Source organism: Carlito syrichta, unplaced genomic scaffold, assembly GCF_000164805.1.
Source record: "Carlito syrichta isolate Samal-C Ts95f unplaced genomic scaffold, Tarsius_syrichta-2.0.1 Scaffold104997, whole genome shotgun sequence".
Taxonomy (NCBI): domain Eukaryota; kingdom Metazoa; phylum Chordata; class Mammalia; order Primates; family Tarsiidae; genus Carlito; species Carlito syrichta.
The window spans coordinates 33,055-46,704 of NW_007049093.1; the positions used below are offsets into that span (position 1 = coordinate 33,055).

Sequence of the window (13,650 nt, forward strand, 5' to 3'; positions counted from 1 at the left end):
CTGTGCCCGCGGCGGCCGCCCGGCGCGCGGCGGCAAGGCCCGGGTGCGGGGCGGCCGCGCTCCTCCGCTCCTCCGCTCCTCCCTCCGTTCCCACCTACCCTGCTGGCTGCGTGTGCCCCCTTCCCCCCGTTCCCGATCGCCGGCTGCCAGCCCCTGCCCCGCGGACAGTCCAGGGGGCATTGGCCTGCCTGGGGATTCTCTCCCGGTCGCTTGGTTGGGTGGCCGCTCAAAGCCTCCCATCCTGCGGGCCTCCTTCCCCCGACTATGGAAATCCTCCCTGGGTTTCCTTTTTTCTTCTCTGCTGGAGAAACGCAGGCTTCCTCGAACCACAGACGCTTGGCCAGGATCTCCGTGGGTTAGGGAGCACGGGAGGCCTGAGTGTACGGAGGCACTGTTCATCGTAGAAGTAGTGTGGCTGCGTCCTCTGTGTTCCGGTGGTGTTCATTTCCGTAGATGTTGACTTCTCGTCCATTGTGTGGTCCTCAGAGGTGTGATGATGCATGGTGGTCATTGTCCTAGATGGGGGGAGGTCCTCGGGTTCTTGAGGTGCTTTGAGCTTGTTCAGCAGCCTCTGCCAGGAAGTTGGATCCTGACCCAGTGTCTGAGCTGGAGATAACTTTATGTGCTGTTGGCTCCGGGTCTTCCTCTTCCAACCACTTGCTCCTGACCTTCTGACCATTTCTTTGTGGTGCCTACTCTAGGAATGAGTAGAGGAAGTTACAGGACTGGAACACCCACCTCCCCAACTAGAAGTTTGGAGTGAGGAGGATCCAGCTCATGTTGCCCGTTGGATTTCAGTTCTTTAGGTTTCCTGACTTCTGAGTGCTTAAAATTGCCCACAAAACCCCATGACGTCAAAGAGGGCCAGCAAGACTTGGCTTTGCTTTGGTGGGAGCTGCAGGGGCCTTTGGGTGGCCTGAGCCAGGCTCTGAGATCTTCACATCTCATGTAGAGAAGCACATGTGTGTGGTGAGGGCTCTCTTGGTTTTGGGCAGGTTACAGTTTTTAGTGCCATCACCGGGGTCCATGAGGGTCCTGCCAGTGCAGGGAGGACCACTGGTGTGATGGCCAGACCTCTAGGAACTGCTTCAGGCCATGCGCTCAGCCGAGATTGTTTCTTCTGCTTCCTGCTGCCTCAGGGGTCATCTGACAACATTTCTAGGAAAACTGGGTCATCAAAATATGAGCCTTGTGTCCCTTTCTGGAAGTCGGGCTTTGATTTTGTTCTGCATCCTGCTTCTCACTAAAAAGCATCCCATCTGTGTTGAGACCTGTAGAGACCTGAGAATCAGGAGTGTTCCAGCCAGCGGGAGGAACCTTGGGCCCCTTACTTTACACATGAAGAAGCAGGACCTGGGGTGCAGGATTGGCTTGCTGTGGTCACAGCAAGAGAGGTGACTCATTGTCTAGCTTTGGGGGCTGTCAGCTAGTGGTGGGGCCAGAGTCTTGTTTTCTCTGCCTCTAGGGTCTTTTCCTCTCTCCCAGGCAAGTCTCAGGATAGAAGGGTATTCCAGTTTTGTTAGAGAACCCGGATGTATGCTCTGGGTTGTGCTCCAGCGCGTGCCAGTCCTGGGAGCCTGTGTGGTGCTTGGTGCTCTGAGTCTTTAGGATGTGGGCATCTGATGGAGGCCTCTTGGTGGCTCTCTGAGTCCTGCACTCTTGGACAAGGTGGTCACCTTTTTTCTTTGCTGACTTGAAGGTGCGGGATCGTTTGAGGGGCTGTCGGGAAAGACCTTACCTGGCGAGATCCTGTCTCGGCGTGATCTCAGAATTTCCTGCTACGGCCTAGAACAGGCTGAGCTTTATCACCTCATCCTGGCCTGCAGGAAGGCCTAGGACTTCAGTGTCCACATCTGGGAAATGGACACATCTGCCCAGAAGAGTGTAAATCTTGCCATTGTCTGGGGGATGAGACCATGTCGCTCCTGCTGACTTGCTGACCCTTCTTGGGGGTTCCCCTTCTTCGGAAGGCTGCTGTGGAAACTTGCTGCCATCTGAGGTTCCTGATACCGCCTTTTCCTTGGTTTTTTTAGTTTCTCATCCATTTAGGCATGTAGACGTCCACTCTATGGCCAATAGTGCATCAGATCTGAAGGATGCCTGGGTCTTTATCTACAGCAGTAGCCAGAACCCTCTCATGAGGCAGTAGGTTTATTTCTGGGCAGAAAGAGAGAGGACTTTGAACTTGGTGTTGTCACAGGAGCTGCTCCCGTGGACAAGAGCCCATGGTTTTGGGGAGGAAAAACATGTAGGAAACAAAGAGAAAAATCAGAAGACTTTACATTGTCAGGGGAGAATTAGCAAAGAGAGAAAACAGTGTTTTAGTGGCTGAAATACAGTTCAGAGGGTCTGGAGTTAGGGAAGAGGTGGCCTTGGGGAGGAGCATGGAGACCAGGGAAGGCAGAGTTGGCTTGGTACTTGTGGGTCCTGTTAGAAACCAGGTTCATCTGAAGCCTCACCACAGGGATCAGAGGCGTAGGAGCAGTTGATGGTAACTCTATATTTAACCATTTGAGATACTGCCAGACTGTTCTCCAAAGCGGCTGTACCATTTTACATTTCTACCACCAGGGTATAAGGGATCCAAGTCCTTTACATCCTTGTCAACACTTACTATTGTCTGTCTTTTTTATTATAGCTATTTGAGTGTGTGTGAAACAGTATCTCACTGTGATTTTGATTTGCTTTTTTTCTAATAGCTAATGATGTTGAGCATCTTTTCATGTGCTTATTGGCCATTTGTATGTTTTCTTTGGAGACTGTCTATTAAAGCTTTTGCACATTAAAAAATTTTTTGTTGCTTTTTAAATTGGGTTATCTGTCTTTTTATTATTGAGTTGTAAGAGTTCTTTTAATATTCTAGTTACAAGTTTCTTATTAGATGTATGGTTTGCAAATTATTTTATCCCGCTCATTGGGCTGTCTTTTTCATTTTTCTTATGGTATCTTTTGAAGCTCAAGTTTTTAATAAAGCCCAATTAACCTATTTTTCTTTTGTAGCTTGTGCTTTTAGAGTCATATCTAGGATGGCTTTGCCTAATCCACAGTCATAAAGAGTTACTTTTATGGTTTTTTTCCCTGAGAGTTTTATAGTTTTAGCTCTTTTAAAAAAAAATTGGCCAGCCACAGTGGCTCACGCCTGTAATCCCAGTACTTTGAGAGGCCATGGTGGGAGAATCGCTTGAGCCTCGGAGGACAAGACCAGCCTGGGCAACATAGTGAGACCTCCTCGCTACAAAAAATATATAAATGAGCTGGGCATGGTGGCGTCCACCTGTAACCCCAACTACTCAGGAGGCTGAGGCAGAAGGACTGCCTGAGCCCAGGAGGTCAAACTGTGATAAGCCAGGATTGTGTTCTGCACTCCAGCCTGGGTGAGAGTGAGACCCTGATTCAAATAAATATGTAAGTAAATAAATAAATGTGATCAGAACACTTGACATGAAATCGATCCTCTTTTTTTTTTTTAATTTTTGATTTTAAAGATGTAGGGTATAATTCAGGGTTAGGTATACAAATGTTCATTATACAGGTACCCTTAGAGATTGACCCTCTTGATACATTTTTAAGTGTACAACACATTGTTGCTGCTCATGGTGCGGGCTGCACAGTATACCTCTGGAGCAGATTCACCCTGCTGAACTGAAGTCTCATGTCTGTGGATGGCTGGTCCCTGTCTCCCCGTTCCTTCAGGCCTGGAAACCACTATTGCACTCTTTGTTTCTATGAATTTGACTATTTTAATACTCAGATAAGGGAAACCTTGCAGTATCTGTGTTTCTATGACTGGCTTATCTCACTTAACATAATGACCTGAAGGTTCATCTGTGTTGTTACAGATTGCAGCATTTCCTTCCTTTTAAGGGTTGAATAGTATTCCATTGTATTTGTGTGCTGCATTTTTTTAACCCATCTGCTGATACTTTTAAGTTGTTTTCACATCTTGGCTCTTGTGCATAGTGCTACAGTATATATAGTTCGTTTTGGGTATGGTGTAAGGGACAGATTCTTTTTCGTTTTCTTTTTTTTTTTTTTTTTTGAGTTGGATTCTCCCTGTCACTCAGGCTAGAGTGCAGTGGCATGATCACAGCTACCGCAGCCTTGACCTGCTAGGCTCAGATGGTCCTTTGGCCTCAGCCTTCCTAGTAACTGGAACTATAGGCGTACCCCACCACACCCAGCTAATTTTTTTGATTTTTTTTTTTTTTTGTAAAGATGAGGTCTCGCCAAATTGCCCAGGCTGACCTCAAACCCCTGGACTCAGGCATTCCTCTTGCCTCTGCCTCCCTAAAGTGCTTGGATTACAGGCATGAACCACCATGCCCGGCCTTTCTTTTTTATTTTTTATTTTTGAGTTGGGGCCTCACTCCGTTGCCTGGGCTGGAATGCGGTAGTACTGTCACAGAAGCTTACTATAGTCTCGACCTCCTGGACTCAGGAAATCCTTCCCGAGTAGCTGAGACTATAGGCACATACCACTGCACCTGGCTGTTTTGATTTTTTGTAGAGATGAGTCTCACTATGTTGCCCAGGCTGGTCTTTAACTTATGGGCTCAAGCGATCCTCCTGCCTCTGCCTCCCAAAGTGCTGGGATTTCAGGCGTGAGCTGCCGTGCCTGGCCCAGGTCCATTCTTAAGTCTACTCAGTTCCATTCCTATGGTCTACCCCCACCCGTCCTGTCTATACATTTCCTTTGCTTAATGCAGACCCCGGACCTCCCTTACTTAATCTTTGGTAAATATTCCTGCTTTAGTGAGGCCTCTGGATAAATGTGTTCTTCTGCAGGCTTGCCCTACCTCACAGAGAACAGTGAGACTCAAGAAGCAGCAGAAACACCGAGGTGTGAAAAGGAGGGATAAACACAGGGTACATTTAGTGGCGGTTGTGACCTCTTTTTTCCCTTTTCCCCTCTGGAGTGTTAGTCATGCTCTGGCCTCCTGGGTCCTGTGAGTATGCTTCGGCTCATCGTGCTTTCTGGGTGGCAAGCAACACATGATGGCGGGGGGTGGCCAACCATTGCTGAGCCGCCACAGCACCCAGGGAAGCCTGTACACCTAGCCCAGGCCTCCCAGGTAACACCTCTTAAGAAGGGCACATAGGGAGGTGGAGGCTTCTGGACACAGACGTTCCTCTCACTAAAGCCAGCTGCTGAATTGTCATCTCCAGCAGGATCAGCATAGGGTGAACTCTGTGCCCCTGGGTTGTTCCCCACTCTGCCTGTTTCGCCTCATTATTTATGCTGATGGCTTATGGAGTTAATTGTGTGCATAATCCAAAAGCATTTATGTGACGTGAGATGCACAGACATACCTTCCTGCTGTGCTGTGTTTAGCATGATAGCTGAATGAGTTGGCATTCCACAAGTGCATGCCTGCTGGAGGTAAAGAGACTGACCCAGAAATGTACTGGAGACAGTAAAGGAGAGGCTGTAGTCTGTTCCCAGCCTCGGTAGCTAACTGTGTCCTTCTAGCCCATTCTCCAGATGGTGAGCTTTTGGCTCAGTCCCACCAGGCTGCCATTTCTTGTCTCTGTTTATCCTAGTGTTAGCCATCCTTCAGTCCCCAGCTTCCTCCTGTTTTCCATCCATCCAACCCTCCATCCAGCATTTACTGAACAACTACTATGTGCCAATCATTGTGTTAGTGATACAAAGATGGTAATATAAGAGTCTCTCCCTTCAAAAGGCTCACCGCCTAGTGGGGAAATCAGACATGTAAACAGGTAACTACCCCAGTGAATGTCATATTTTGGCAGTAGAGAGGCACAGAGAGATGAGTAGTTAACTCAACATGGGGGAGACAGGGAAACTCTCACAGAGGAAGTGTCATGTAACCAGTTCTTGGATGCGCCTCTTAGTGTGGTCCCTTCTGTTCTTACTGCCCCTCTTGTTGTCTGTCAGCTGAACTATTATAATGGTTCCATAAGTGGTCTTGCTGCCTCTGTCTTTGCCTTTTCCAGTCCTTGCTTAATTTTTATCTCAGAATCACCCATCTGGTCATGTGAATTTCCAGACTTAAGCTTGAGCTGGCTTCTCCTTGCCTGCATAGTCAAGTCCAAGTTTATCATATAGTGGACAAGCCTAAGTTCAAAGCCAGGCCCTGCCTCTGATAAATAGCATGCTTTGGAACAGTCATGTTTTTCACTGAGCTTCATTTTTATTTCCTATAAAATGGGCATCACTCTTTCCTTGTGGGGTTATTAGGATAGAAACAAGGAATGGAAAACACTCCCTCAGGCAGGGGGCTACCCCAGAGAAGGAGTGCATAGCATGGTTGGAAGAGCCCAGACTTTGGCACCAGAGGGACCTGGGCTCATGTCCTGACTCTGCACATACTGCCTGTGGGACTTGCAGTAAGGTACCCAGCTTCTCTGAACCTCTCTTGCAAAATCAGGTTAGTAATACTTTACATAACTATTAAGTATTTGAAATAACAGCATAGGTGAGTGAGGTGGCTCACGTCCGTAATCCCAACACTTCGGCAGATCGAGGCGGAAGGATCACTTGAGCCAGGAGTTCAAGACCAGCCTGGGCAACATAGTGAGACCTCATCTCTACACCAAATACAAAAATTAGCTGGGTGTGGTGTAGTGGGTCTGTAGTCCCAGCTATGTGGGAGGCTGAGGCAGGAGGATTACCTGAGCCCAGGAGGTCAAAGGCTGCAGTGAGCTGTGATCATGCCACTGTGCTCTAGCCTGGGCCACGCAGCAAGACTCCAACTCAAGAAAAAGAAAGAAGGAAGGAAGGAAAGAAAAACAGAAAAGGAAAGGAAGGGAAGAAAGAAATAATAGCATGGAACAGAATATATATGTGATATGTAATTTAGTACAAAGCACCAGCCACTTCCAGGTGTTCAGTCCGTAGAAGCATCTGTTATTAGTTAACATTGGTAGTGTGCTAGACCGTTCCCTTGTCTTTCCTGTGTCCCCCTCTCCACTTCTTACCGCCTCTGGCAGCGCTGCTGCCCCTCCCCCTTCCCAGCACACATGTGCCCCACTCCTAAAATGGGCAGTGTACTCTCACGCCTCGAGGCTTGGTTCTGACTTCCCAGGGCCTGGGATTCCCTTCCTCTCATTTTTTGGAGAGCTACCATCCTAGGCCTTACTCAAATGTATTTCCCTGTAGCTTCCTCTAGCAGCCAACCCTCTCTCACGCCCACTGCCAAGCAGAATCAATCATTTCTTAATCTGCTTTTCCGTCTCCCTTTATACATAACTCAGTTATGACACTCATCACATCGGGTTAGGTGTTTGTTGTCTGCCTTCCCAGCTTAACGGGAAGCTGTGTCCCCAGCTTCTGGTGTAGTACTGACATCTAGTAAGGCCCTTGATACACTGAGTAGACTCACACTGAATGGCAGTTTGGCAGAGGCAGGGCCGAATCAGAAGAGGCCTTGAATGCCAGGCGAGGCAGTTAAAACTTTACTCTGAAAAAAAAAAAACAAACTACTCTGAAGTTTGTGAGGAGCCATGGAGTAGTCTATGCAGGAGTATAATAACATGATCTTGTAGATTCTTCCATTGTCAAGTGCTCTTGGCAATACCAGGAGAAGTGATAGGTGCAATGTTTCTAGCCTGATATAAGGTTTGGGGTGGGACTCCCTGGCCATACTGACCTCATTCTCCCTCAAGCCTCTGCTGTTCTTGGTGTCTGTGTCTGTATTTTCTTTTTTTTTTGAGTTGGAGTCTTACTCTGTCGCCTCAACTGGAGTGCAGTGTCACGCTCCCGGCCACCGCAGCCTCGACCTGCTGGGCTTTGGCGATCCTTCCGACTCAATCTTCCACGTAGCTGGAACTATAGGCATGCGCCATCATGCCCAGCTAGTTTTTTGATTTATTGTAGAGTTGAGGTCCTGCCAAGTTGCCCAGGCTGGTCTCGAACCTGTGGGCTCAGGCAGTCCTCTCAACTCAGCCTCCCAAAGTGCTGGGATTATAGGCAGGAGCCACTGCGCCCAACCTAATGTGTCTGTATTTTCACTTAGCCATATGCTGCTTTGACCTCGAGTTTTGCCATGTCAAGGGTTCCTCACCTCCCTGTCCCTTTTGTGTGTGCACTTGCCTCCCCTCCTCCCTTTCCTCCCCTGCTCATCTAATAGAGTGAAGCATGGAGTGCATATTTCAGTAGGTGCTGTTCACTTGAAATGAAACAGAACTCTAAAAACAAAAAACAAAAAAAAACAGTACAGCTAATCCCGAGTGAATCATGTACATGTGGCCCAGTGGGAATGAAGGGTGAGTGTCTCTAGCTAGATGTAGGGTCGTTCATGGTGTTACCTGACTTAAACAAACACTTCCTGCTTTTGGGATGTGGGATGTGGCATAAAGAACAGAGATGGAGTAGGAACTGAAAGCTGACCACTTCACAGCTGTTAAACTCTACTGCACCGAGTTATACTGAAAATGCTGGGTGTGGCGGCTCACGCCTGTAATCCCAGCATTTTGGGAGGTCGAGGCGAGAGGATTGCCTGCGTCCAGGGGTTTGAGACTAGCCTGGGCAGTTTGGCGAGACCTCGTTTCTACAATAAATCAAAAAAACTAGCCAGGTGTGGTGGTGCATGGCTATGATTTCAGCTACTTGGAAGGCTGAGGCGGAAGGATCGCCTGTGCCCAGTGGGTCGAGGCTGCAGTGACTGGGAGTGTGCCACTGCACTCCAGCCTGGGCAAAGTGAAACTCCAACTCAAAAAAAAAAAAGAAGAGTTACACCGAGAATGTATGCAAGGAGCATTCCTGAGTAACTCCTGCTGGGATAATTCATCCTGGTTTGGGGCCATTGAACTATCTCCAGCGAATGTCTCATCTTTAGAGTTTCCCGGTATCAAGCCCTGGCCATGGCAGTGAGTGTGGCTCCTGACTAGCCTGGAATCCATCTGTAGCAGCGACCATGACGTGTTGGGATAGAGCCATGCTTTTTGAGTCAGGGGAATAGTTCTTTATAGCATGGAGGCATGAGCTAGAAAAGACAGGATTTCATAAGTACCCTGAACTCTTTGCCTCTGTTTTCCCTTTAACTCTTGGAGCCAGGTTTGATATGCCAGGAAAAAGGAAATGGGACAACCACCATGAATTGTTTCTGTTGGCAGAAAAACAAGGAAGTGGGCCGGACTTGGTGGCTCAACCTGTCATCCCAGCACTTTGGGAGGCTGAGGCCAGTGGATTGCCTGAGCCTGCAGGTTTGAGACTAGCCCAGGCAACTTGGCGAGACCTTGTCTCTACAATAAATAAAAAAATTAGCCGGGCATGATAGCATGCACCTGTAATTCTGGCTACTTGGAAGACTGAGGTGGAAGGGTCGCCAGAGCCTGGCAGGTCAATGCTGGGGTGGCAGTGAGTGTGCTACTGCACTCTAGCCTGGGCGATGGAGTGAGACTCCAACTAAAAAAAAAAAAAAAAAAAAAGGAAAGCAAGGAAGTGAAGTGGCTTCCTCTGTAGGCCCAGATTTGACAATTGAGCCCTCTTGTGAGCGCCCCCAGAGTGGGAACCTGTGTGACTTCTTTCTGTTTTCTTTTTTTTGGCTACTGAGAGGGTTTAGTCAATGAAGGGTTTCATAGACTTGGATGCTGGAACTTCCAAAGTCAACTTTATTGAGGAGTAATTTACATACGATAAAATGCACATATTTTAAGTGGACAGTTTGATGAGTTTTTTTTTTAGAAAGTAGGATTTGTTGAGAGGACAGAAAAGCTCCCACAGTGAGAGGAGACCCGAAGGGGTTGCCCAGTTTGATGAGGTTTTTTTTTTGTTTTTTTTGAGTTGGAGTCTCATTCTGTCACCCAGGCTGGAGGCCAGTGGCACTCTGCCGGCCACCACAACCTAAACCTGCTGGTCTCAAGCGATCCTTCTGCCTTAGCCTTCCAAGTAGCCGGAACTACAGGCACATGCCACCATGCCTGGCTAATTTTTTGATTTATTGTAGAGATGAGGTCTTGCCAAGTTGCCAGACTGGTCTCGAGCCCGTGGGCTTAGGTAATCCTCTCACCTCTGCCTCCCAAAGTGCTAGGATTCTAGGCATGAGCCACTATGCACAGCCAATGAATTTTAACAAATGTGTTTACCCATGTAACTGTCACCTCAAACAACATATAGAACATTTCTGTCACCCTAGAATCACACTTCTCGTGTCACTTTTTTTTTCTTTTTTTTGAGTTGGTGTATCACTCTGTCACCCAGGCTGGAATGCAGTGGCACACTCATGGCCACTGCTGTCTCGAACTGCTGGGCTTAGGAGATCCTTCCACCTCAGCCTTCCAAGTAACTGGGACTATAGGCGTGCAACACCACGCCTGATTTATTGTAGAGATGAGGTCTCGTCAAGTTGCCCAGGCTGGTCTTGGACCCAAGGGCTCAGGCAGTCCTTTTGCCTCCGCCTCCCAAAGTGCTGGGATTATAGGGGTAAGCCACTGCACCCGACCCTCTTGTGTTCCTTTACCTGCAGTACCCCACCTCCCAGCCCACCGGTCTGAGTTCTCTCACTGTAAATTTCCTTCTAGAATTCCGTATTAGTGGGCTCAGACAGGATGTACTCTTGTGTCTATGCCGGTCAGTTTTTGCCAGCAGTTTATTGAGTCTCTGCTCCTCTGCTAACTTATGATACTATCCCCAGCCACCTCCTTACACATGCACTTCTGCAGCACCTGCCTTGGTTTTCCCATGAGTAAAGGTGGATTTTTTTTTTTTTTAGTTGAAGTCTCACTTTGTTGCTCAGGCTGGAGTGCAGTGGCATGCTTATGGCCACTGCCTCAACTTGCTGGGCTCAGGTGATCCTTCCACCTCAGCTTTCCAAGTATCTGGAAAGACAGGCACATGCTACCATGCCTGGCTAATTTTTTATTTATTGTAGAGACGAGGTCTTGCCAAGTTGCCCAGGCTGGTCTTGAACCTGCGGGCTCAGGCATGGGCTCTCACTTCTGCTTCCCAAAGTGCTAGGATTACAGGAGTGAGCCACTGGGCCTGGCTAAACTGAGATTTTGTTGTTGTTGTTATTGTTGTTTTAGAATGGAAAATACAGATTTTTAGAAAGCAGAGTAGAGAAGGGGTGGGGGCCAAAGCTTAGAAAAACATGGTGGCCGTAGCTCAAAGAGCTACATGACCTGGCCAGTGCTTAACAGAAACAATGGCCAACTGGGTTTTTTTTTTTTAACCAGGTCTGGGAAGGTATGGTTTCCCAGTCCAGATATTGCATTAACTTGAACTTTCTCCATTCTCTGACATTTCTAAACAAAAAAGGTTGGAACAAAAAAGGTGCAGCAAGTTAAATGCCATTTCACCCACTTATGCCGCTGGAGGAGTCCTGCTGACTCCAAGTTATCCAGACACTGCCACCTGGGGCCTCATTGAGATAATAGGATTTGCAAGCAAAGTGTCTGGGAGCCACAAGGCTGTGCCCCCTCCCACCCAGTCCATTAAGTCGGGACTAAGGTTTCCTCTGTAAATCCTGGATGCATTAGTGGCAACTGGGTTGAGGGTCAAATGTCAAATACTCTGCTGTGATGGGCGAGGACATCTGTGGTTAATTAGACGCTAATTGGCTAAACTGGAGGCGGGCAGGGCAGGACTTGCCCTCAGCTCTGCACCCATGGGAAGTCAGCTCCTGGTGCAGGCTCCAGCTCCCTGAGGGGCATGAAGGACAAGGCGAGAGCTTGTTTGCAGGGGGGCGTGGCATCCTGCCCTGCTCCCCCAGTGTAGCATAAGACAGGACTTGGCATAGGGAACTGGCCCTGCTTTCATCAGGAGGGTCAGAGCAGGCCAGCGGCCAGGTTTCTTCCCTTTCTGCTCACTTTAAAGTTAATCCTCTACTTTGGGGATACAAGCTACACCCACAGAGACCCATCCAGCTTTTTTTCTGCCTGGAGCTAATTTCTTGAGGGCCCCACAATTTGTATGATGATGTTCAAACGCCTTAATGAATACCCACGTAGACCTGGGACGTTTCTCTATTGGTCCACTTATTAGTGCGTTTGGCAGTACTTACTGAGTGCCTGCCATAGGCAAGTAGTGGTGCCAAGCACTGCTGGGCCCTCAAGAGATCAGCTTGATAATCTTTGCTTGGGAATAACGGTACTGTGGTATCGCCCAGCTTACATCTAGCAGGCTCTGAGGGTTGTAGGTGTTAACTACAGTATGGAGGAGGCTGAGAGAGGGCCAGCAGGCAAATACAAGCAATGCTTCAGAAACTCCAAGATGGGAACGGGTATTTAGGGTCTGGAGAATCTTGGAAAACTTCATGGAGGAGGTGCCATTTGACCTGGACCTTACCAGGTGGGGAGAATTTCAGTGGGTGAAACAAGTTGAGGCTGGGAACTTATTTGAAGACAAGAACAGAAATAAAAACCGGGAAGGGAATCTGTGGCCATGTTTTCTTAGAGGTGGTGGCATCCACATTGTAGCATAATGTCTCTCTGAGGCAGGTGAACCTCACCTTCCCCTTGCCTTACAGGTCAATGAGCTGAGCAATGTCCCCGTCCCTGTCATGCTAATGCCGGATGACTTCAAAGCTTACAGCAAGATCAAGGTGGACAATCATCTCTTCAATAAGTAAGTTGTCTCCTGGGTGGTCTTGGGTTCTGGGGCAGTCCTTTCCCCACATCAGAGCTTCGGAAGCTTCACGCGTGGCCCCTGCCCTGCCAGCACCTGGCGGGGTGGGACAGGAGGCCAGCTGACAGATTGGCTGGGAAAAGCAACCCTGATGCGTCCCCCGCCCCCAGTAACGTCTCATCATCTCAGTCCTCATCCGCCTACCTCTAGCGTCCCTGGGGCCAGGTGGCTGGGCGGCTCTGGTAGAAGTGAGTTGTGGGAGCGGCAGCAGGGCCTTGTCTTGATCTCAGGCTGAGGCAGGAAGCTGCTGGGATGCTCCTGGCTTGGCGTGCAGCTGAGCCGGCTTCTGTCTGGCAGGCATGTGAACAGCAGACATGGGGCTCAAGGGCACTACCCAAGTGAAACCTTCCCGTTTCTGTCTCTTGTGCGCCTTGGACTAGCACCCATGACTGAAGGTCGCCTCAGACATGGTTGGAGACACCCAGAGGCTGTCTCACCTGGCCCAGCTGGGGTCTGCTCCAAGCCCTTGGGTCTTGCGTTTTCTTTTCTTTTTTTTTTTTTGAGTTGGATTCTCACTCTGTCGCCCAGACTGGAGTGCAGTGGCTGCTCCTGGCCACCGCAGCCTCGACCTGCTGGGCTCCGGCAATCCTTCTGCCTCAGCCTTCCAAGTAGCCGGAATTACAGGCATGCACTACCACGCCCGGCTGATTTTTTTGATTTATTGTAGAGATGAGGTCTCACTGCCCAGGCGGGTCTCGAACCTGCAGGCTCAGGCAATCCACTCACCTCAGCCTCCCAAAGGCACGGGACTACAGGCTGAGTCACCGAGCCTGGCTGGGCCTTGTGTTTTCATCCCACTGGGGCCACCCTGGAGCTCTGTGCTGCTCCACCCCCCCTCCTTCCTACATGTGAACCCTGGCTCTGTCTCCATCGTCCCCTAGTCCTCATCACTTCCCAGTGGGCTCTGTCACCCTCCATTTTCAGACCGTCAGCTCACATGGGTTGGAGAATGACTTTTTTTTTTTGAGTTGGAGTCTCATTCTGTCGCCCAGACTGAAGTACAGTGGCCACTCCCGGCCACTGCAGCCTTGACCTGCTGGGCTCCAGCGATCCTTCCGCCT

At 49.1% G+C, this 13,650-nt stretch overlaps 1 protein-coding gene across 1 annotated transcript in view; it reads left to right on the forward strand.

Moving 5' to 3' along the window:
- Window positions 1-416: 416 nt before the first annotated feature.
- Window positions 417-13,650, forward strand: part of PIP4K2B (phosphatidylinositol-5-phosphate 4-kinase type 2 beta) — a 31,941-nt gene continuing 18,707 nt past the window's right edge. Inside the window, exons 1-2 of the mRNA XM_008066443.1 lie at window positions 417-488; window positions 12,432-12,529. Coding sequence (XP_008064634.1) covers window positions 12,465-12,529 — 65 coding nt within the window. The 5' untranslated portion in view covers window positions 417-488; window positions 12,432-12,464. The remainder of the gene's footprint in view (window positions 489-12,431; window positions 12,530-13,650) is intronic.